Source organism: Gymnodraco acuticeps, unplaced genomic scaffold, assembly GCF_902827175.1.
Source record: "Gymnodraco acuticeps unplaced genomic scaffold, fGymAcu1.1, whole genome shotgun sequence".
Lineage (NCBI taxonomy): Eukaryota > Metazoa > Chordata > Actinopteri > Perciformes > Bathydraconidae > Gymnodraco > Gymnodraco acuticeps.
The window spans coordinates 1-25,269 of NW_022990019.1; the positions used below are offsets into that span (position 1 = coordinate 1).

At 42.2% G+C, this 25,269-nt stretch overlaps 1 protein-coding gene across 1 annotated transcript; it reads left to right on the plus strand.

Moving 5' to 3' along the window:
- Positions 1-347: 347 nt before the first annotated feature.
- LOC117544634 (neoverrucotoxin subunit beta-like) lies at positions 348-2,225 on the plus strand (the record flags this gene model as incomplete). Its single annotated transcript, XM_034213836.1, has 4 exons — positions 348-394; positions 1,031-1,312; positions 1,347-1,366; positions 1,420-2,225. Coding segments are annotated over 4 exons (619 nt in total), but the record flags the coding sequence as incomplete, so codon positions are not given.
- Between the last annotated feature and the right edge of the window lie 23,044 nt (positions 2,226-25,269).

Consider the following 25,269-nt stretch of genomic DNA (forward strand, 5'->3'; position numbering starts at 1 on the left):
GTTAGATTGCCGGGTTTTACCATGAGGTGGCGCTTCCTTCACAAACACACATAAACAGCTAACTGGGTAACCTTTGGTCTTTGTTTAGGCCTCGGTTCACACAGTGTGTTTCCTGGACTAACAGTAGTAGTTGTAACTTCAGTAATGTTTGCAGCTCCGCCATTGTGTTTGCTGAACAGCATTTAATCACATATTTTCTATCCCTTATTTTCACACGGAAATCTAACACATTACTTTTACAATTTAGTTTTATTTATAATATTACACACATGCCAGCTATATAATTGTTTTATTTTTCTTGATGTGTGAAATTAACATGATCATTTGGACTGTGTTTCTTTCTCTAGGGTGGACCATTATGGAGAGCAGAGCTTAGAACCCGGTGTGAGGAAGTGTAAGTCTGGATTTAGTTGACTAATGAACAGTCAGTTGTGTTTTTATTCATGAAAGATAACTGACAACATGAGACTATGTCATCATATTTATTATAGATATAAAAAATAGCTGTCTTTTAACCAAATGCAATGGAAACCTATGGTACAGACATAACCTGCTCTGGACCAACTTATGTTCAGAGTTGAGGTTTGAAACCGGCAAATACCACCACTCACTAACTAATTCCTTTGAACATAGCATGACTTTATATTAAATCAATGAGCAGTAGAGTGTCTGCTGAGGGAATACTTTATACAGATAAACTGGAGCAGTAACGGTTAGTACTTAGTAGCACATACTGTATGCATCTCATTACTTATTTTCTCCAATCTTTTCTTGCCTTATGCCTTTGTAGTAGTTTTTTTGTATTCTTTTAAATGCAGAGATAGGTGGCGATCAATCCTTTGGGGCTAGATGATAGCCCCTTTTCTTTGAGTGCGCACAGAGCAGTTGATAACCAGCTTCGTTGTACACTATTTCCTGTGGTTTAGAGAGTGCTAAGATGAAGAACCCTGGCTCTGTTGAACATATGTCGTAGTATATCCCTCAGATGTGTCTGATGATAAAATGCTGCTGTGTCTTTTTCTCTCATCAGATTCCTGTGAACTCACACTGGACACCAAAACAGCACACAGATACCTCAAACTGTCTGACAGCAACAGGGAGGTGACACGTGTGAGAGAGGAGCAGCGATATCCTGATCATCCAGAGAGGTTTGACTCCTGTCCTCAGCTGAGTTGCAGAGAAGCTCTGACTGGTCGCTGTTACTGGGAGGTCGAGTGGAGAGGAGGGGTTCATAAATCAGTGACTCACAGAGGAATCAGCAGGAGAGGAGAGAGTAATGACTGTTTGTTTGCAGGGAACAATCAGTCCTGGAGTCTGGGATGCTCTGATAGAGGTTACTCTTTCAGGCACAATAACAAAGAAACAGGCCTGTCTCTCTCCTCCTCCTCCTCCTCCTCCTTTTGTTTCTTTTCCTCCTTCTCCTCCTCCTCCTCCTCCTCCTCCTCCTCCTCCTCCTCCTCCTCCTCCTCCTCCTCCTCCTCCTCCTCCTCCTCCTCCTCCTCCTCCTCCTCCTCCTCTGGTAGAGTAGCAGTGTATCTGGATCGTCCTGCTGGCTCTCTCTCCTTCTACAGAGTCTCCTCTGACACACTGACCCACCTCCACACCTTCAGAACCACATTCACTGAACCTCTGTATGCTGGGTTTGGGTTCTGGTCATTAAACTCCTCAGTGTCTCTGTGTCCTCTGTAGGAGGAGACCACTTCCTGTCCTGTTGTAATGTCCCTGGTCTCGGGGGACATTACATGAGTGAAGCAAGAGGTATCTTCCAGTCGTGTGGTTGAAATGTTGGTAGTGACGCGGCTACACTTTGGTTGTGCCTTTACAGGAGAAGCAGCATTTAGTTATAATGCTCCGTATATCTGCAGAATCTCCCAGTAATCAAGTGTCTCACTCTTTTAATAAATGTTTTTTCTATGTATTAAAATGTGTTTTTTAAATGTTTCTTTTGCTCTTTGTCGTAAGTATTGTGATGTTTTGTAAAGCCCTTTGCATTGTCTTGTTGATGTGCTGTATCGATACACTTTCTCTTTCTGGCAGAAATGTTTCGTTCCTTTGTAAAATGGAGAAATCATGTTCTCTGGGCTGAACTCTGTGTGTACAAACTGCTGGGACATATATGCAGTTTAATAAAGCTTTCTTTAGAGCAGCATCTAATAGCTCCTAATAATATATGTAATAATTGTTATGAAGTTCAATAAAGGTTTGAAAACAAAACAATCTGTCAATGATCTCATGACTCAAGACATTTCTTTTGCACCAACTGTTTTGTTGTATTTAAGTGTATATAGTTGTAAATTGATACAAAGATCTTCCCCAACGTAGAAACTGTAAGAACTTGATTGCTCACTGAGATGCTGGAAGTTAGAGTAAATGAACTTCATGGTAAATGGATATATAAAGCTCTTTTCCAGTGTTGAGAGTCGGAGAGGTCCTGATAATTTATTCCGGTAAATTACTCTGACCTACTAATTGACCTGACCGAAGTTATTGAGTCTATGTAAGGTTGCTGCTTGGCTCAGATCCACCAACGTCAGCAAGATCTCACCTCTATAACTCCCCGAAGAACCAGGTTCAATTAACTGCTGTTTCTATTCAGACAACTCTTTTTTAATCTGTTTAAGGGATCCCGAAGGATTTTGATATCAGTAAATGGAGTGTGCTCCTACCTAAGTGTGTGTGGCAGGGTGCAATCTTACCTTTGAAGCAGGAGAGGAGGGCAAATATGTTCTTTTAGTTGTCCCAATCCAACAGGTGAGATCAGTTTATGTGCAGAAAAATAGATCCAAACTAATACAGGGTTTTTACCTTTTAACACATTATAATCATACGCAACATATCATGCTGGGGTTATATTTTTATCTAAAACCTTAATTCATTTTTCTCATCTATCCAAGATCTAAATAAAGCTATTAGGTCTAAGATTCCTGTACGTCCTAATAACGCCTTCCAGGATAGATCTAAATAAAGCTATTAGGTCTAAGATTCCCGTACGTCCTAATAACGCTTTCCAGGATAACCTTTCCGAGAGCCATTTACCCAGCCCTGAGGGCCAGAGCCTACCGGGAGAGAGTATACCAGGGGTTTCCCCCTCTCTCTCGCGCTCTCTCAAAAAACCAGTCTCTTTATGCTCAAAAAACCGGATCGAAACCCCAAAAAACACCTCCTCTATCCCCAACCAACAACTTCTATTGGCTATGGCATAAGACACACCTTCCCATGTTTGTGTAAAAAAAAACTAAAACATGACTAGACATTTTCTATGGCTATGACATAACCTCCTTTTTGAGGCCCCAATGTGTTTCTCCTTAAGTCAGGAGCCCCCCTCCCTGTGCACCCCTGTGAGAGGAGAGGGAAAAAACTGCCTACTCTCTTATCAGAGAGTAAGACATACATCATTATAGGTCTTACACTCAACTTAACAAACCACTGGTGTTTTGTTTATGCTGTAAATATAGAAAAACCTAAAATATGAAGTATTTTCATTATGGGTTATACAAGAATATAATTGATCATATATGATTTATAATTAACTTTCGTTTTAAGTATTCACTTCATACTATGAATCTCTCAACACTTGGCACGTCACTTGTTGTCGTCTGTTTCTACCGTCTCTCCTGGCCTGTGACTAAGACCTTGTAGTGGCTGGCGTGGACCCACGTGGCTCTCTCGGTGACCTTGACCGCTGTCTGGGTGACGAGGAGCACCTGGTAGGGCCCTTGCCAACGGTTGGATTTTCAGCTCTTTCTCCGGAAGTCCTTGACCAACACGAAGTCGCCGGGTTGGAGATGGTGAAGTGGACCAATAGCAGGGGTAGGTAGGGTTGCTGCTACCTGGCGTCTGATATCTGACCATGCAGTTATCAGGTAGTCGTCATCCTTTTCTGGGAAATCCACTGCGATCTGAGTGGCTCAGCGGGTAGAGATGCAGCCTGTCCCACAGAGCTGGAAGAATCATCATCCTCCACAGAGGTACAGGTGACTCAGCCGCTGATCCATGCTGCACAGGTTTCCTGGGTCCAGGACTTGGCTTCACTTGAGGCACTGTGACTGAAGTTTCCCCGCTAGGCAGGTTCAAATCCTCTTGGTAGATTGCTGAGGTATTAATCTCAACAATATAGCTAAAATCAAGTATAAATCATTTCTCTGATTCATAAAAAGTTGTTTCAGTAAAATAAAAACTTCCCCAAGGGTTTTCTCAAGAGGGTCGTGTATTCCATATTGCTCTGGAATTTGTATATACAGCAAGGTGATTGTTTCTCCTCTTACTCAGTTGGCCTCTAATGGCAGAAAGCACTGGGCCATAATTTACTCTTATCAGTTTAACGACCTGACAGCCCTACACCTTCATGCTGTGTGAGAACCAGCAAAAAAGAAGGAGAGATGTGCTAAAAAAAAATCCAATTTAAATGAATACTCTTTTAGGGTGTAAGCGTATATCAATTAAAAATAACTGAAAAGAAAACTAATAGTGTAAAATAAAATAAAACAATGAGAAAAATAATATAAAGGTTATTTTCCATTTCCTCTTTGATACTGAGGTATTCTTCATTCAAGCTCTAATGATCCATATGCTAATAGACAGAGTTTCGTCTTGCCATCTTTCTGCATAATTCACTATAGATTCTAACAGTTCTACTGCTAAATCCTTTGCATTGGAGCTATTGCTTGTTACTCAGATTTCAATTCCCTCTTTTGCTCTATAAAATATCCCTTGGTACAGAATTTACCAAGACAAATTCTAACTTATTGCGGGAAGATCCCACAAAAAGCTATCCTCTCCTGTGGAAGAAAACACATTAACTGCCACGTGTGTGTGCAAAACATGTCATGTGATGTGAGACTGATAGCATCAACAGTGGATGGGTAGGCCGCAGTCATATTCCTATCTGGATTCTAAACTCAGTTGGCTCGGGTGAACCGGTCCTCTCCTCTGGAGTGAAACTAAGTTCCCAGAGATTGACTTCACTGTATCCAAACCTTCTGATTTAGTTTTAAGCTAACCCTTCTCTGGACTTTGCCCCTTTCTGGTCACCCATGCACCATTTCTGAATTTAAACGGAAAAGGTGTGATAGTTAGATATGACCTGACCTTTGCCCTAGGTAGCTTTTCCATACTTATAGGAATATATTCAGCCTTGTCAAATTGATTTGAATGTCCCAATTTGTTTTACAGTTTTGTTACGTTCCCTTCTAAATCTAGGGGGTACAAAGGGAAGTAACAACACACAAGGACGACCAAGCACGACAAAAAGGAGAGAAAACCGATCTCTGTGTAACGAACAAGTCGTTTAATGAACACAACAGGAACACGGGCTCACCAGCCAACTTGCACAGAATAATACAGCATCAATATATATCACGGAGCTCCCCTCCTATCAATCGGCAAGACACAGGTCTGCACACATGCAGCCAGAGGAGGAAAAAAGGAGAGCCCACTGCAGTCTTCCTCCGGTCCTATATGGAGGCCCTGATTTGGAATTAGGAGCACCTGGGGAGAGGCTGCACCTGGGGAGTCAGAGGGAGAGAGAGAGAAACACACACACGACCACACAAACACTACGGCACGTAACACTTCCCCCCATAAAACCAAACAAGTGTTTGGTCACAGTTACCAACAACACTCATTACATAGTTCACAAGCATACTATTGAATGCTTGGAAGCTGCCACCTGTTGCTTCCAAGCCACACACTCCGCCACCAAATGACCAGGGTCAAGACAATAGAAACACAATCTCTTAGTGTCGGGACCTGGGAGAGAAACAGACTGAGCACGTGTGACACGTCTGTTAGAGCCCTACAGTGAGGATAATTGCCCTGAGGATACACTTTACCCCCGGCTATATCATTACCCATTATGACATCCACACCGTCGACAGGAAATTTGGGGAGCATAGCAACTTGAAAGAAACCAGTAGCCAGTTCAGACTGGACATGGACATTGTGAAGATGTGCGGGCACAGAACCCATTTCAATACCTCTCACCACCATATCCGCATCACAGGCAGACTCAGCACTCAGGGGCAGGGCACCGGCAAGGATGAATGACTGTGAGCCACCACTGTCTCGCAACACCGTGACCTGCCGCTGGTCCTCCACCTTTCCTGACAGAGAGACAAAGGCAGTAGAGATGAACGGTTTCAAGCACTCATCAGGCCCTTTGTTAAGAGTGGCCCGTCCACTAGGACACACTGTTGTAACCAAACCCACCCCTTCTGGGCGCCTGCCATCCACTGTCTGCTTTCTCTTCCAAGCTGCACAGTCGGCTATCACATGACCTGGGTCAAGACAAAAATGACAAGCTCTGTTTATCCTGGGACCTAACAATGGACCACTGGCACAGGGAACGTAATTGTCAGGAGCTCTACGATAAGCGTCCCGCTGAGGAGGATCACGCTGAAAAAAAAACGCTCTTGTGTATCAGCGCAAACTCGTCTGCCATAATGGCAGCCTGCTGAAAGGTAGTCACTTTCTGCTCATTCAGGTAGACTACCGTACGCTCCGGTACACAGTGTTTAAACTCCTCTAACATCATCAGCTCACACACTGAAGCAATGTCATCCGCTTTACACGCTCTACACCACCTGTCAAAGAGGGCTTTCTTCTCCCTCGCGAAGTCCACGTACGTTTGGCCAGAAGTTTTCTTCAGGCCGCGAAAACGCTGCCTGTAGGCCTCAGGCACCAGCTCATATGCCCTGAGAACAGCACCTTTCACCTTCTCATACACCAAACTGTCCTCGACAGAAAGAGAAGAGCAAGCCGCTTGAGCCTTGCCGACTAGCTTGCACTGTAACAGAATAGCCCACACGTCTTCTGGCCAGTGCAGAGCAGCAGCAATGCACTCAAATGCACCAAAATAGACATCCACCTCTGATTCACGAAACACAGGGACCAAAGAAATATGCCTGCTCACGTCAAAGGAGGCAGCAGGACCAGAAGGTGTAACTGCTGAATCACCCACCACAGCTGCTTGGAGCTCTAGCTGACGCATCCGGACAGCTGTGTCTGCCTCCAGCTCCTGCTTCCTGATCTCCAGCTCCAGCTCCTGCTTCCTGATCTCCAGCTCCTGCTCCTGCTTCCTGATCTCCAGCTCCAGCTCCTGCTTCCTGATCTCCAGCTCTTGCTCCTGCTTCCTGATCTCCAGCTCCCTCCTGAGCTGAAAATCCCTATCTCGCTCCTCCCTCTCACACTGGAGACGAGCCATACGCACTTTTACCCTAGCATCTAATTTATACTCCGTAGGTGAGGATCCTGCCGAGAACGAGCCAAACTGAGGTGTGGTGAAAAGTTGTGCCTGTTCCGTAGCACTCTGAACACCAGGAGTAACACCAATGCGGCCTCCCACCATGAGATACTGCTGCTACAGCCCCGGCCACCGCGCCAGGAGATTCCACTAAAGTAGGCCGACTCAAAACCCCCTGTTCAACTAGTCCAGTTATCAAAGTAGCCTTGAGTTCACTTTTAACAAGAGCAGAGGAGACAGAAACATGATAATGGTCAGCAACTAACCGCAAATCAACCTTCCTACAGCAGTCTAGCTGACCCACAGTAGGACTGGCCACAAACTGCTCCAAAACAAAAGCCATCCTTAGCAACGGCTACTTACAAATATATATATATTTTTAATTATTATTATTATTATTATTATTATTTATTTATTTACAAACTTCCCCAGATCCTGCCTACCAAACTTACCTAACTATCTTCTGGAGCGTGCCGGGCTCGAGGCGACTTTAAAGGCAAACATCAGTGGCCGAAACCCTGAATCGCCTGCCCCCACCAGGGAATAAATCCCCACCCAGGATTACCCCGAGAATAAAAAAGGCAAAATAAAAAATGGGTGCCTGAAGGAAGGACTGATTCAGCCCAGCTAGACACTCTGTCTAACCTGAGGGAGTCAATGCTACCAGACTAAACCACAAACAAATACTCACTCTTTTTCTGAAAGATTGGACGAGCCCCCATGTTACGTTCCCTTCTAAATCTAGGGGGTACAAAGGGAAGTAACAACACACAAGGACGACCAAGCACGACAAAAAGGAGAGAAAACCGATCTCTGAGTAACGAACAAGTGGTTTAATGATCATACAGGAACACGGGCTCACCAGCCAACTTGCACAGAATAATACAGCATCAATATATATCACGGAGCTCCCCTCCTATCAATCGGCAAGACACAGGTCTGCACACATGCAGCCAGAGGAGGAAAAAAGGAGAGCCCACTGCAGTCTTCCTCCGGTCCTATATGGAGGCCCTGATTTGGAATTAGGAGCACCTGGGGAGAGGCTGCACCGGGGACAATCAGGTTGCACCTGGGGATTCAGAGGGAGAGAGAGAAAAACACACACACGACCACACAAACACTACGGCACGTAACAGTTTTTATACTCCACTCTTTGGCTGCTCTAACGCCTGATACTTCTATGGTAAAGACCAGATAGGTGTGATTCCCTTTATCCTGCAAGGGTGACAAAACGTTCTCATTTTTAAAGTGAGTGACATTATCCATTCCTATTTTCTCAGTTTTAGGAAAAATACTTATATGTTCCGCCATTTTAGCAGACACTGTGTTCCAGTTGCTCTGGTCAGAGGATAAACGTGTTTATAACTCCCTCCATTATCAAAGGTCACAAGGAAATACTTATTCCCACTGGGAGTGCAGGTCAGAAAAGGACCTGCTATGTCAGCACTAAAAATGGTTAGTGGTTCTTCCTCTATTATTTTAAGATGCTCAGGATGAACTTTCTTAAACCCATCCACCTCTACACATTGAAGACATGTTGACCATGTGTGTTGTAGGTGCAATCGCAGTTTTGGTAAGAGGATTTTATTGTGGAGACAATATTTTCTCATCTGAAATAGGCCCACATGGCCTAAACTGCTGTGTAATTCACGCACAACCTAAGGAGCTTCTTCAGGTGGTACGTGAATGCTTCCACCCTTTTTCCATATTCTAGGGAATATGGCATTCCGGTGGTTAACTCGTCCCGTGCTTTAAGCAAGGTAAAACTTCTCTATTACCCTGATAGTTAAATTATATCTTATCTGTATGGCTACGGACATGATTCCATTCTACATGCCTGCTTTTAACTCTGCAATAAGACCCTCAATAGATGGGCATGTGTCAGCGTTTCACCTTTCACATTTTTGAACTGCCTTTGTTCCCAATTATTAAGCTCTTCTTTACCCGCTTTTTAACAATAATCACTATCAGTAATAATACGGATGTGTGCTATTTTTCCTTTTTTAGCAAAAGGAAGTCCCTCAACAAATGGCCTTTTCCTCAGCAGGCTGTACCTGGTATTGCACCCTTTTGCTTGCAAAGTACTTCACCTGAATTAGTTTTCTTTATAAAGGCCCAAGTGGCTGCTTGGTCACCTTTTCGCAAACTCCCCTCTGTAAACAGTGTTATCTGTGGAGTAGCGGTTTTCTGTAAGGGTTTCAATGTTTCCCTTTGTGGCTTACTTCCTGAGGTCCTCTGCACCCCACATCTGGATCAGACATTATCATCTTCCATTTTCTCCATCTACTCATCATTGTTTCTGCTCCCTGAACAGTTTGTTTAGTAGCTTCAGATATTGAAAAATAAAGAGTGTATTTGCACATTTTGGTACCTTGAGACATTTCCCTCAGGGCTGGATAAAATCTGAATGCAAGTGCAAGATGCTTCTCTTCAGGTGATAATTTTCCCTCTGTTCCTGATCAAGTCATGGACATGAATAACACAGATTTTCTATCACCCTGGTTCCTTATCTCCACACCTCATCCTAAATCATTCGTGGCTAGATGAACTTCTCAAGCTTTCTCCATATCTCACATTGTTAGTTTCTGAGAATGGGTCTCAACATACTCTTTTGGTTTTTGATATTGTTCTGGTGTTAAGATAATTTTTTGAATCTCCCTCTTTTCTTAACAACTGGAGCTATGTCTATTTTAGATCTGACTTGGTTAACAGTTGATTTATTCATTGGAGAGAGGAACTCTTCCCCATGTGCTGGGTGGGGGATGGGTAGCCTGCTTTGGGAGAGTTCCTTAAAATCTCCAGATCTTCCTCTGTGCTGAGGCCATAAAACTGTTAATGGGTCGCTCCGTGGCCTGCTCAGATTTTCTTCCCCTCCAGAGGTCACGCCTGTCTCTGACCCCGTGTGCTGCGTGTTTCTGCAGCACCTTAGGAGCAGAGAAAGGAGGAGATTTATTTTCCAAAAGTGTAAAATAGCACCACATTTTAACTCTCATTGACTTGTCTTTAAAGCGTTCTTTAAGGCTTGAATTGAGTTTTCTGTTGTGTAACGGAAAATCCCATTCCCAAAAAGGGGTCAAGAGCAAATAGTTTAGTTGATTTTGGTAAAGTATTTGAGCTTTAGCTTCGCAAAAAACTTCCTCATATTAGTTTTGAAGATATTTTTGGGGCTTGATTATCTGCTGATAGTTCCCACATAGGTTTTTTCTTAAAAGTACATTCAAAACAACCGGTATTTGTGGGTCATCTGATCACCACATTGCCTTCTGACAGTTTAATAGTCCTTATCATATTATCACTCTGTGCTTGCATGCTAGGACCTATTCTCTTTGCCAGAGCTACTGCTATTTCTCCTGCATGTTTTAGCTTCCTATTAGCAGGGTTCACAAACATGGTTTGTTGATCCAGTTTAAGATTTTCAATATTTGCCATTATTATTTTCCAACATTCCTTTTTCCTGAATATCATGTCTAACAATGTGTTTTCTTCTAGTAGTAGATGAGATACTCATTAATGGCATTTGTGAGCTTTTATCCCTGTAGGGTGGAGGCAGGGTCTCAGACATTATACCACCTGCTTGTTGCTCTCTGTCCAAACGGTAGTCTGACAGGAAAGTATTTGGTCGCGGTACGCCCGTGGGTCTGGGCTAAGCTGACCAGGGCGGGCAGAAGCTCCGGATTTTGCTTCTGTGTATCCCTCCCTGTGTGGTTGGCTCCGAGTCATTAAAAACTGCGTTCTAACCTCATTTATTTATTTATTTTTTTTACATTTTTTATTTTATTTAAGGGTTTAAGTTCACTCTTTTATACACATGCAAGTTCCTAGGCTATTACTCACACCGGAGGATCAGTTCCGACTATACCGTCACTTGGTTCTAGGTTACTCTTTCTGGATTCAGTTAGTACATGTGGATACCTCAGTTAAGAGTGTTATGTACCGAGCTTCGAGCTGTTTCAACAGCATAGGTACTTTTAGACCTATGTTTATCTTTATTAAATCTCCTATTAACTCTTCCCCACGTTATGTTTTTAACGTAAAAGTTCTAACCGCAGCTCTTTGTCAAGTCCTACCTATAAGTTTCAAAGCAATTGAACAGGTACTGAGCAGTGCTCCTACGGCTGACTTCACTATAGCCACCTAAACCTGTGTTAAAAGGACCACAGGGGCTTCTCAATTTGGCTAGGGGAAGAAGAACCTACTTTAGCTTCTTTAACAGACAGCAATATCCGATATAATATAACCCTCAGTCCGGTGCAATAGTATCAACTTAAATTACTACACTTTAAGGTTTAAATATATATTCTAGGATTTGGGGTAGGTATTTTAACAAGACTTTCAGCCTGTATTTCGCTGATTTGTACTCATCGACTTTTTTCACTAGGTCGTTTTGGTTCTTGTATTTTGACTCTGTAAAAGTATTACTTTTCACAGAGCCCCACGTTGGGCGCCATGTTTAGAGTTTTGAGAGGTCCTGATAATTTATTCCGGTAAATTACTCTGACCTACTAATTGACCTGACCGAAGTTATTGAGTCTATGTAAGTTTACTGCTTGGCTCAGATCCACCAACGTCAGCAAGATCTCACCTCTATAACTCCCCGAAGAACTAGGTTCAATTAACTGCTGTTTCAATTCAGACAACTCTTTTTTAATCTGTTTAAGGGATCCCGAAGGATTTTGATATCAGTAAATGGAGTGTGCTCCTACCTAAGTGTGTGTGGCAGGGTGTAGTCTTACCTTTGAAGCAGGAGAGGAGAGCACAGATTTTCTTTTAGTTGTCCCAATCCAACAGGTGAGATCAGTTTATTTGAAGATAAATAGGTCCAAACTAATACAGGGTTTTTACCTTTTAACACATTATAATCATACGCAACATATCATGCTGGGGTTATATTTTTATCTAAAACCTTAATTCATTTTTCTCATCTATCCAAGATCTAAATAAAGCTATTAGGTCTAAGATTCCTGTACGTCCTAATAACGCCTTCCAGGATAGATCTAAATAAAGCCATTAGTTATAAAATTCCTATACGTCCTAATAACGCCTTCCAGGTTAGATCTAAATAAAGCTATTAGGTCTAAGATTCCCGTACGTCCTAATAACGCCTTCCAGGATAACCTTACCGAGAGCCATTTACCCAGCCCTGAAGGACAGAGCCTACCGGGAGAGAGTATACCAGGGGTTTCCCCCTCTCTCTCTCGCGCTCTCTCAAAAAACCAGTCTCTTTATGCTCAAAAAACCGGATCGAAACCCCAAAAAACACCTCCTCTATCCCCAACCAACAACTTCTATTGGCTAGGGCCTAAGACACACCTTCCCATGTTTGTGTAAAAAGGACATGACCCCTGTAGGACTTGAAAAATATTATTCTCAGCTATGACATAACCACCTTTTTGAGGCCTGTTATGGAAATCCAAAAACCCCAATACTGTAGAGTACAAGTCAAAGTGATTAAAACAAATAAATGGTGAAAACAGACAGAGTTGTCTTTCTGGTGATGTTTATTCGAGGCCTCAAACAAACATCAGATACAATAAAATATAGACACAGGTCTCACAGAGTATAGGATAGTCTGCGCGAGTGTGCGCAGTTCAATATAATAGCAAAGCAATATAAAGGGAGAGTAAAAAGGTGGGGAGGAGAAGAAATCTTCACACGGTCACATTGTTATTAGACACCTGGCCTTGAGCTGTAGAAGTTCTCGTGTGACTTTGTGTGAGTCTCAACTCAGTAGCCAAAACAGCTCTGTGGCCTTGAAGTAGAGTAGATAGAGGAAAACAGAACAGTAACCAAATGAGAAGCATTTGGTTACTTTGAACATATCAGGATATAATAACATTTCCACTACATTCCCCCCTTTTGATCATACTTGATCAATAAAAACAAATGACAGGATAGACTGATATAACACATCAATGAATACACTCCATCACTGGTTTAAGTAAACACATCACAAATATATCATAGAAAACTGGCTGTTTGTGTGGAGGACAGACTCCAATATAATGTAAGCATAAGAGGAGAGTACACTCGATTCACATGATTATATTGATTATATTGTAGTGTCGGAATCAGACTCTTCTGATAAGAGCTGGTCTATCTCACTGTGGCGCAAAGGATTGTCTTGTAATGGAATAGCAGTACACTGAACGAAAGCTGAGGATACCATGCTGGAAACGCACTTCTTCAGTATTGGGATAATCAAACAGACATATAATATGACACAGGTCAAGAGCAAATTGGTGCTGCATGAGCATGTTCCTAGAGGCTATTATGAATGGGGCATGACCTGGAAGCCTTGCGTCGTTTCGTAAGTGAGGTTCTCTAGCCGAACGTGTAAGGTATCTATGTTATGGGCATTGTTTACTGTACCCCACCATGGAAACAAGCCACCAAAGAATTTAGCTCCAGTGGACGTCAGCTCTCTTTTTACCTTGTGGTGTTCGTGGTGTTGGAACTCTGGGTAATGATGTGTTGTGTACATTAAGGACGTGAGGACCGTGACTGCTGGATTCAAATCCACTAGAGTGCATGTACCTATCCAGAGGGGAGCCAGAACTTGATAGAGCAGGGAATGCTACGTTAGAAAGGATTCTTCCAGGGACACTGAATATGCAATACGAGATATTGTAAACACTGTAACTGCACTGTGCTATCTTTCCCATCCCTTAGAGTAATGTTACCAATCCCTGTCTTGACCAGCCCCTCTGCCCATGTGGTTCGCCCTGCTCTCCCCATGTACCTCTTAGATACCTCGATTTCGGCTGACATGCTGTGTGCTGACCATGGATACATAAAATATAGGACTAGTCCTAACACAACTATCATGGCAAGTATGCAGAGGAACCATTTTATGATTGTCCAGGCTCTCCAGTAGTATCAACATTGCTCACGGTTGCGTTGTCGCCTTTCCAGGCGAGCCGTCGTCACGAGGTGGGGAATGCTCCATGGGGTGTGTGTGTGTATTCCCTCGGTCGATGTTGTGACACGGACAGTCAGACTCCGCACACCAGTAACACAAACGAGGAACCAGAGGGCATATGGAACCGCTCAGCTGGCACTCGCTCGTGATACCTTGTGTGTAGTGTGTTTTGGTGTATGTAGTGCAAGTGTGGTGCAAGTTGGTGATTAGGACACATCACTTGTTGTCATCCACTTTTGTTGGTGACTAGGACACGTCACTTGTTGTCTTCTGCTTCTACCGTTTCTCCTTTCCTGTGACTACGACCTTGCAGTGGCTGGCGTGGACCCACGTAGCTCTCTCTCGGCGACCTTGACCGCTGTCTGGTTGACCAGAAGCAGGTAGGGGCCAACGATTGGATTTCCAGCTCTTTCTCCGGAAATCCTTGACCAGCACGAAGTCGCCGGGTTGGAGATGGTTAAGAGGACCAATGGCAGTCGCTAAAGTGGATGACAGGTTAACATACAACATAGCAACATAGCATCCTCACACAAAGTTGTGGAGGGAAGAGGACATCCTGGAGCCTTGAGTCCAATCTGTGGAGGAGCCCCAAAAAGGATTTCAAATGGCTGAGTTGGCTCCATGTTCGTTCCCACATCCTCATGTACATCAGCTCAATGGGCAGAGCTTGTGTCCATGACAGACCTGTGTCTGCACAGCATTTTGATAGTTTGTTTTTGATTGTGCCGTTCTCTCTTTAGCAAAATGTGAGCCGTTGTTCTAATTTAAGATGTTCTCTGATGGGCTAAGCTCAATGAAATCCAGCATTAGGTGCTCAAATGAATTTTGCTTAATGCAAATTACCCCCCTTCACCCCCCTTCAGAACCACTCCTGATTTATAGCCTCTAACATCTGATTTATAGCCTCTAACATCCCCCCTTTTTACACATTGTCCAAACCATGTGTCAAAAACAGCCCCAACAGCCTTCCACCGAGCCTTCTCAACTGGTGTAGCTAGCTGCTGAAGTGAAGACATGTTGTTAGTGAAGGAGGAGACAGGGATTCTAACAAATGAGTGTAAGGTGCGTGAGGTGCGAGAGGAATCAGACTCTTCCTTTGCGGCTGAGTCAGCAGGTAAATTAGCAGACCCAATTTCTTAGGGGAACTGGGTCTGTACTGCTTGCAGAAATTGTCTACACTTCCAAATAGCCACAAAATCGTGCACTACCCCAAAAGCATAGCGTGAGTCAGTGTAAATAGTCACGGTTTTGCCTTCTGCAAACGTGCAGGCTTCAGTTAGTGCGATGAGCTCTGCTGCTTGTGCTGAGACATGGGATTGGTCCGGAACGGAGTACAGCAGAATCTGAAACAACAGAAAAACCCCACCCCATTAGTGCCCCCTTGGTCGCGAGAGGCAGACCCATCAACATACAAAATGAGGTCAGCCTTGGTCAGAGGAACGTCTTTTAAGTCCGGTCTAGGTGTGCACACAGTCATGTTCGTCACCGTCTTCAGGCAAAGGTCAATAAGAGGGTTCTTACACCTTTTCCAAAGTCAAATTCAAGCACTTTCAAGCTTTTTCAAGGTGCACTTTTCAAGCTTTTCAAGCATCTTACAGCTGTTGTAAATTACATATGTATATGCACATACTCAAATGATTATGTCCCTACCTCACATTAACTCAGATGTTCTTTATGCTATAAACTACCAAATGTGTGTTTCGTGAAACAACCAAATGTGTGTTTTGTGATAGCATTCTACACGAGGATGAAAAATTAAAGAAAAGAAAACTAAGTTTAATATTAATATCAAAATGAGTGATCTGTACGTCTAAAAACCGAATTCAGGCGACCTTTCACCTCCACTTAATTAAATGCACTGGTTGCAAGATAAAAAAAATGTGAGTTAATTGATTTAGATAAACAGTTTAAGTTGCAACATTAATTTATAAGTTGTGTTGATATAATAATGTTGGTAATTACATCGTGTCATTTGAACTCTGATTTCTGCATTAATTGACTTCAAACTAAATTCAAGTTGAGGTATTGTAATTCAATTGACTTGATAACTTAATTGTTCTACACCTTGAGTTAAGGATTTCAAGTCCACTCCCACTTAAGATGGCTGGACAAGTTCCCACAGTTAAGACAAATAGAAATATACAAAGGACATTTTAAGGTGAGCGTCATCTTTTGTCATTCAAATACAACTCGAAATTCAAACTCTCCTGATTGAAACATCATGCGTTGAAATAAACAACTGCAGTTCAAAAATAAAAAGTGAATTTCCTAATATTTTTGTTGTGGAATCAATTAATTTCTTTCTTTACACAAAAACATGAAAAAGCTAAGAGAAAAACCCTATTGAATACAATATTATTTGGAGCAACTTAATTTACAAATGGCTGTCAACTTAAAAACATCTGTCCATGTTCAACATGTGGTAATTAAGTACATACAACTTAACATTACATTTAAATCATACGGTAAAACAAGTTGGAACGTTTGGAGTAATCAACTTAAAAACTTGTGTTTATGCTACCAATGATTAAGTAAGTGGTAATTGAAAACACCTCTGATTGTAGAGGAAACGCCTTTTCCCCTAACTCAAATAATTGTGTTGCTTTAACAACATTTCATTAGAAGTTGTCTTAACTCAATAACCATCGATGCAACCTATTGCCTTGATTCTCTTTGTTAAGCCAAGCATTTGTTTTTAGAGTGTTCGTAGACTGGGCCTCCCATATAACCTGGCTGAGCCGATATAAAAACAATCAGCCAAATAACTTTTCAAAACATCATTGATTACTATTTTTTGAGGTACTTTTAGGTTGGCAGTGAACATAAGTCAGAGGTACATGGTGTACTTTTCCTTCACTACATGTCATGTATGTAATCCCTTTAGTTACTTCACAGATCTGGATGAATGATGTGAAATATAATCAAGTGATATAATTAGACTTTAGTTCCACCTGGAGTAAATCCACCAGCTACCCTGCAGTATACAAAGTCATTCAGACTAGCTGCACCTTCACCAGCTTTGAGAACACTTTCATGATCAATCATTATAAAACACATCATATATATTATTCTGAAATGGACCAATCTGCACAACGACTACTTTCACTGTCGCTACTTTAACTATATTTTGATGAGAATACTTTTCTACTTTTACTTGAGGAACATTTTGAATGCAGGACTTTTACTGTACCACTCTGGTACTTCTACTTTTACTCAAGTACAAGATCTGAGTACCTATAATTTCACTAAAAGATCTGAGTACTTATAATTTCACTAAAAGATCTGAGTACTTATTCCACCTCTCCTGAAATGACCTGACCCAAAAATGTAACTGTTCTTTGTACATATTGGAGTTTAGACAAACTAGCCTTCTGGCCTTCGGCTGCGAGGTATTTTAACAAGGAAATGGTATCAGCTCCACACTGTTCTGCTGTGGGTGCGCAAATCATGAGGTCATCAAACAGGCCTTGTATGAGAGCGGTGCCTTTAGAAACTTGGAGAGAGACCAACCTTGTATACAATGCCTGGTTGTACACAGTAGCCTTGACACAAACGTGTGAATGTGTAAGGTTTACCCTTATATTCAAATGTGAACAAAATTGACTGTCTTTGTGTACAGGAACACTGAAAAATGCATTTCAGAGATCTTATTACAGTAAAAAAAATGCTGCAGAGGCTGGAACTTGGGAAAGAATCAGATAAGGATTTGGGACGAGCGTGCATGCACAGCTGCATTTACAGCTGTAAATCCTGGACAAATCTCCACTCGTCAGGAGGTTTGTCTCTGATCTTTTTGACAGGAAACACTGGAGTGCGTACCGGAATCGTTACACGGAATAATGACCCCTTGAGAGGTAACACTGACCGAATGCCATCAACAACTTCACGTTTCAATGGGTACGGGGGTTGATTTGAACGGAACGTGGACATTAAACATACGTCATATCTGTGAGCTGCCCAGAGTGAGTATGGCCCATCTGAAAGCGCGGCAGGAAGCTCAGAGATATGAGAATTACCCCATCATCCTCAACCAACAGCAATGTGCGTAGAACGGCTACGTTTGTGCACATTTTCATCTTATACATGTCACCTGACATATAGTACATAACATATTCTGTGTGTGTAGATGTCCAATCAGTGACTGACTCCAAATCTTTAACGATTGGACCCAAATCCCTCTATCTCTCAGTGGGGCCCCCTGGCTAGTGAAATGTGTGGACCGCCCCTGGGATTTGACACAGTTTGTGTTTGGAACCAGCTGCGCAGCAAACTCCTCCAAGCATAGTTTTAAGCATGAGCTCCTCATTCACACCTGAAAAACTCTCATCATTTACACGGATCATCAACAATGTTAGTACAAGTAAAAAGAAGCTTCCATGAACACCGCAGGTGGAAAAACACGTTGATCAGTCCAACGCAACAACGCCTGAGAATCAGGATATGTCAGCAGCCATTTAATACACATTCACACAGTTCTTTATCATCAAAAGTTTTTGAACCATCGTAGGAGATGGCTGCCGGACTTTAAAACCCTCATTTGTGGAATAAATGAGGCCTAAGCCGAACCGGAGTTTCAGATCTCTGCCCAGTAAATTTATTAGGCAGACGGAGGATAAAAGAAACTGTTTTTTTACTGATGTGGGAAATGGATGACTATCATCACCGTTATCTCTACTGTGAAGTGATACAAAAACTTCTCCTTTACAGTTACCCCAGCCGCTCCCATTGAGTGCATTAGTTAATGAGTGCATACATCTACCACTACATTTGCAATCAGGCAAATCTGCCCTTTTTACTATAGAATGTGTAACCCCAGAATCAACCAAAAAAATATAACATCAACACCCATGATAGCTAAAGTTAGTGTGGGATATTTCTCAAATGCTGTTTCACTGTCATATTTCAAATATGTACCCTCTTTTACCCATAGACATGTCTTCTACATTTTTCCAATTACTCAATAATCATGATGTGTGTGTGTGTGCATTACTTCCCTGGTTCTGCTGGCTGAATTTCCGTCTCGCTCGATCGGGTCCCCTCCTCCCCATCTGGTGTAGGTCAGTCTGATTGTGAATGACGTCCTTGCTGTCCCCCTCTCTGCCTCCACTCGCCAGTGTTCTGTGAGCAGTCCCATAATCCAATGTTCAACACTGCCACACTTGAAACATCTTTCTCAAATGAAGGTCTTGCTTCTCGTCTTCTGCCTCGGAAAACCTCTTCTGCCTCTCCCTCGGTATTGTGACCGGCCAGCATTCTGCGTAGCTTGCGCTGTGTCTGTGAGTCCGTTGAGAAAGGCCTCACTGAGGTGTGTTGCCAAAACACCTACTTGGGCTTGGGTTTGTTTATCCCGCTGTTGTCCCCATCCACTTGGGGCTGATGGGGGTGGACGAGTTTACGGGGAGTCTGTTGACTGCATGGCTGGGACTTGTAGTGGCGGTGGAGGTGGTTGAGGTGGCCCAGCCGGATTGCCAGGGTTGTACCCCGGGGGAGGGAAAGGATACCCAGTCGAGGAGAGGTCATTCAGGCCTGCAATGGAAGAACACAGAGATGTCTGGGGTTTACATGGTTTTGGAAATAATTTATTTTCCTTCTTTTCTTCACATTCATCTTCAACCTTAATATTTTCTTTAATGCCCAATGCCAACTGCCTTCTTTCACGGCATTCTGCTTAATCCTCCCAGTATTTATTATAAACACTTTCTGTGAGTGTCCAGTTTTCTATATAAGTCTTTTACTTTAACTTTATTTGTATTTCTACTTCTTCTTGAAGAATACATTTATTCTTTAGTTTCTTGATTTTTAATTTACTCAAAAACCTCCCTTTGGAAATCCGAACATTTCCGTCCATATATTTAATTTAGACAGACTGTTTTCACCATATTTTACTCTCATGACGTCTACAATCGGGCCCTCAGGAGGGTGTACAAGCCCCCTACTTTGCCTTGTTCCCATGACAAAATGACAAAATCTGTGATATTTGTTCCCCAGTACAAACCACGCAAAAACTAATCGTAAACCCACGATCTAGGACGGGATAAAACCCTCTTCGAGCAGCCCCTTTCATAAACGTCATGGAGTTTTAATTACGTTTTAACTTTAAACAATTTAGACATTGTACATCTCACCCAGTATTTGGAAAGCCTTTTTAAGTCCGTTTGATCTCGTGAAGTCAATCGGTTCAACCCCCGGCGCTGGTCCTCTCGTCCCATACGGTTTCTGTCGGGGTAGAGGAAGATCCGAGGATCCTGGAGCCGGCCACCACCAGCGTCCGGAGGTGTTCCCAATCGAACTTGCAGAGACCCTGCTCGCAGCGCCAATTGTTAATACAATCCAAAAGCCCCAATACTGTAGAGTACAAGTCAAAGTGATTAAAACAAATAAATGGTGAAAACAGACAGAGTTGTCTTTCTGGTGATGTTTATTCGAGGCCTCAAACAAACATCAGATACAATAAAATATAGACACAGGTCTCACAGAGTATAGGATAGTCTGCGCGAGTGTGCGCAGTTCAATATAATAGCAAAGCAATATAAAGGGAGAGTAAAAAGGTGGGGAGGAGAAGAAATCTTCACACGGTCACATTGTTATTAGACACCTGGCCTTGAGCTGTAGAAGTTCTCGTGTGACTTTGTGTGAGTCAACTCAGTAGCCAAAACAGCTCTGTGGCCTCGAAGTAGAGAAGATAGAGGAAAACAGCACAGTAACCAAATGAGAAGCATTTGGTTACTTTGAACATATCAGGATATAATAAAATGTCCACTACAGGCCTCAATGTGTTTCTTGTTTTAGGCAGGAGCCCCCCTCCATGTGATCTGCTGTGAGAAAAAAGGGGAAGAAACTGCCCTCTTCCTTATCAGTGACACCCATAAATCATAGACCTTACACAATCAACCTAAACAAACCACTTTGTTTTGTTTATGCTGTAAATATAGAAAAACCTAAAATATGAAGCATTCTCATTATGGGTTCATACAAGAATATAATTGATCATATATGATTTATAATTAACTTTCGTTTTAAGTATTCATTTCATACTATGAATCTCTCAACACCAGTCTTTGCCAACCAGCTTGACTGGATAGCAGTACATTGAGAAGGCCCATTCTCACTAGATAGTATATTCCCCTCAAAGCCGCAGATCTTAGGGAGAATGTATCAATGTGATTGGTGCCAGGCCTACACATCGAAGTAGTCTCACAACATAGTATACTCCCCTCAAAGCTGTAATGCAGGAACAAGTTAATTGAGGCCTGTCCTGAACAGCACAGAATGGCTCTTTAGGGCTGGTCCCAGGCCTACACATAGCATTCTCACTAGATACTATATTCCCTCAAAGCCACAGTGCTTGAGTGCCGGTCATTGTGTCACATTTCTGACTTCTGTTATGATGTTTGGTGAAAGTGCCTTTTTAAAACGGAGGAGAACTTTGATGAGCCTCTTAGGCTTTGTGCTCTCCTTGCAAATTCTGCCATTATTTATATTTTTAACCAAATCGAATATAGTGGAATTTCATAGATGTATAAAGTACTGTAAAAAAACTAAAGAGTGAAGAACAGGTACCTAACTTCAGTAAATGTATTTGTAAAAACGTATTTTTTTATTTGTATCATTGTCCCTGCTGACCTGTTGTGGTCGTCAACAAATGAAAAACAAAATCTGGTGAAAGGATTTTTATTTAAAAGCTGAAGCTGCTCAGAGAGATGGAGGTGATCTGTTAAACAGAGAAGAAACAACTAAAAGGCTCTCATGGACAGAGTTCAAACAAATCTGCAATCAGCTGATGTTTTAGGACCCAGCGGCCTTCTGGGAAATGGAGTCCACTCAGAGCTCAGTCGTCTCCTCTGCACAGACTCAGCAGAGCCTTCTGGTAGTCTCCTTTAGTGTGCTCCTGAAACAAAGAACAATGATATAATACTTTGGGACTGAAGCCTCTGCAGACCGTTTACATGCACAGAAACCTTTATAACACACTGCAGGAAAGGGAAGTCCCAGAATAGGTCCCCTTTAAAGATGTGTTGATGTTTGATGAAAAACTTTCCCCAACATACTTTTGGACAATATCACATCCAGTCTTTGCTTTGTGTCATTAAACACAGCATGCACAGTATCTTTTGATTCAATGGTTCTTGTCTATGTTTTTTGTATTAATTACAGAACACAGAGACCCATACTGGAGGTGGTTGAACAACACACACACACACACACACACACACACACACACGCACACACGCACACACACACACACACACACACACACACGCACACACGCGCACACACACACACACACACACACACACACACACACACAATAAGAAAATACATACAAACTTAAAGCATATTGTTTTATGAATGTTTAAAGAGGACACTTGCCTTTTTATGAACTGTTACTTTTTTTCTTTTTGAAATCGTTTATCATTTTAAAAATTGCTCTATTCGGTCGTCCGATCCAATCAATCTCTAAACCTGAACTTCAGTTGTGAAGTCACCATAAACTAACTTGTGATATGGTCCATTTCTAGCTCCGCCTCTTCTTCCATCCCATTCCTCCATCCTCAACCCAAGGTGCTTTCCTATCGATTGCAGCCGAGATGTTTTTTACAAAGGTAATGTTTAGTTGAATGCCCAGGTCTATGGCTTCCAGGCCTCCATATTCCCTACTCTTAAATAACACATTACGTTTAGCAACCTCCCTTGTTGTTCCCCACACCAAATTGACACACTGATAATTATTTGGGCTGGTGGGGGGAAGATGTTTGCTAGAAAAAGGATCTTGCTGAGTATGAATGATTTTATTATGTTTATTCTTGATTTATAATTTGTATTTTTATTCCCAGTGTTTAACTTGTTCTTTGACTTCACTTAGTTTCTTCTTCCAATTGAGTTCAGCACAGTTGTCGCTACAAATAGTTATTCCAAGTATTTTAATTTCTTTTTTCACTTGAATGTTAATGTCACATTTGGCATCGTCGGTGCCGATCCAAACACCTTCAGCTGTGGTTTAATTTAGCTCCTGATGCTAATTCATACAGGTTTAGGTGGTTTGTTAGAACATCCATTTCCTGTTGGTTTTTATTATAACAGTGACATCGTCTGCAGGCGATGGCAGTTATTTTGGGCGCATAGCCAACTGGTGTTCCTGATATGAACCTGTCATTGTTTGTTATTTTAATGAATGGACTTATGGCTAGCACGTACAGAGCTGCGCTTAGAGGGCACCCCTGCTGCTTAACCCCTCTCTCAACATTGAATGCATTTGTTAACACACCGGTTACATTTACACAGACACAAGATTTAAAATACAGACACTTAATCATGTTTATGAAGGCTTCAGGAAATCCTTCATCACCGACCATAAGTAATCCCTGGATAAATAGTCGAAGGCTTTTTTTTGATCAAGTCCAATAATAAAAAGGACCTTTTTCTTCTTTTGGCTTATTTATGATTTCTCTTAAAATTGATAAGTTGTCCCATAAGGCGACCTTTTATAGCACATGTTTGCTCCTTATCTATTATTTTATCTAATATATCTGTTAATCTATTCATTATTATTTTTGCTAGTATCTTATAATCAGTATTCATTATAGTTAAATGTCTGTAATTATCTATATCAGTTTCATCTTTTATTTTATATAGTAAAGTCAAGACACCTTCATAAAATGAGACCCTCATACAACCACTGCTGAGTCCTTCATTAAACATAGAGGTCAGTAAGTTCAAAACATCATCAGATAACAGTTGATAAAACTCAGTGGGCAGGCCATCAGGAGGGGCTCTTACCGACATTCAGCTCTTTCACCGCCTGGATCACCTCATCTTTTCTAATCTCACCGAGAAGGAAATCAAATTCTTGGATGTTGTACGGAGGGATTGTTCCCAACAGAGTTTTAACACAGTCCGTTTCAATGTCTATTTTTTTGTATGCTTCAGAACATAAATCTCTTATCACTTCTCGTTTCTGTTTTTCATTATACACAATACAACCTTCTATGAACTGTTACCAGTGCTGGAATTGGGCCGGTACTCACCGGTACGCAGTACCGGCACTTCTGGTTCTGACCCATGGAGTACCGGCACTTCTTGCTCAGTACCGGCATGCTGGCGGTACTCCGGTACTCATGCACCGTGCCAGTACTCAACACTCTCCCGCCGTTCTTATTATACATCCATATATATATATACAGCCGCCCGGTACTCAGTAGATGCGTCATGAGGTGCCGAACGGACATTCTCATCGCTCTAACCGCTGGAGTTTCACAGCGGCTGTCAGCTGTTTACTCCTGTCATTCAAACAGAACGTGCTGGAGAGGGGGCGGGGCTTATCTTCTCCATGTAAATACTGTGGTGGAAACGACTATGTCAAAATTAACCTATTTGACCGTGATTTAATAGTAATACACGTTTCAAAATAATAATAATAATAATGCCGAAGTAACAACATACTGAAAACTGTTAGTAAAACCATGTTTTAATGCTTTACAATTTACATACCTAGATGCACGTGTGTTGTGTTTATGCAGTGCAACTCCCACCCAGTGGGTGGCTATGTAGAGTGATAGAACAGAGCAGGCACGCCCCCGAGAGAAGGAAAGCAAGTCACGTCACAAATTAGCATTTCTAAAATGTTAGCGTGGATTAATAAAAGTGCAAAAAGACAGCGGTTGTCGCCGGAAGAAACTTCAAATACAGAGAATGCTGTGCCTGTGTTGGAAATTGTGTCTGATGGGGAGCTTTCTTTGGTTGATCCTCCTGCTCCAGGTTCTAGTGCATTAGCATTAGCACTAGCTCCGCCGCCTCCTCCAGAGCCTCTAACGTTAGCTGCTGCTGGCGCAACTGCCACCACCAACACCGGGCAAAGCGATGCACCTGACTGCTGGACAACGGACCAGGTGCAATATGTTTGCAAGACCAATGCATGGCTCCTTCTTAAAGATAAGAAGCTAGGATGTCGGATATGCAGAGATGTCAAATCTTTGGGAATACACACTGGACAAGGACTGAAACTGTCAACTGAATGGGGTGAGTGTGCAGTGTCTCATTTCGGTGTTGACAAGGGCAAACAACAAGCTAGCCTGAGAAAAAAATCAAAGAACATAAAGAATCACAAGCCCAT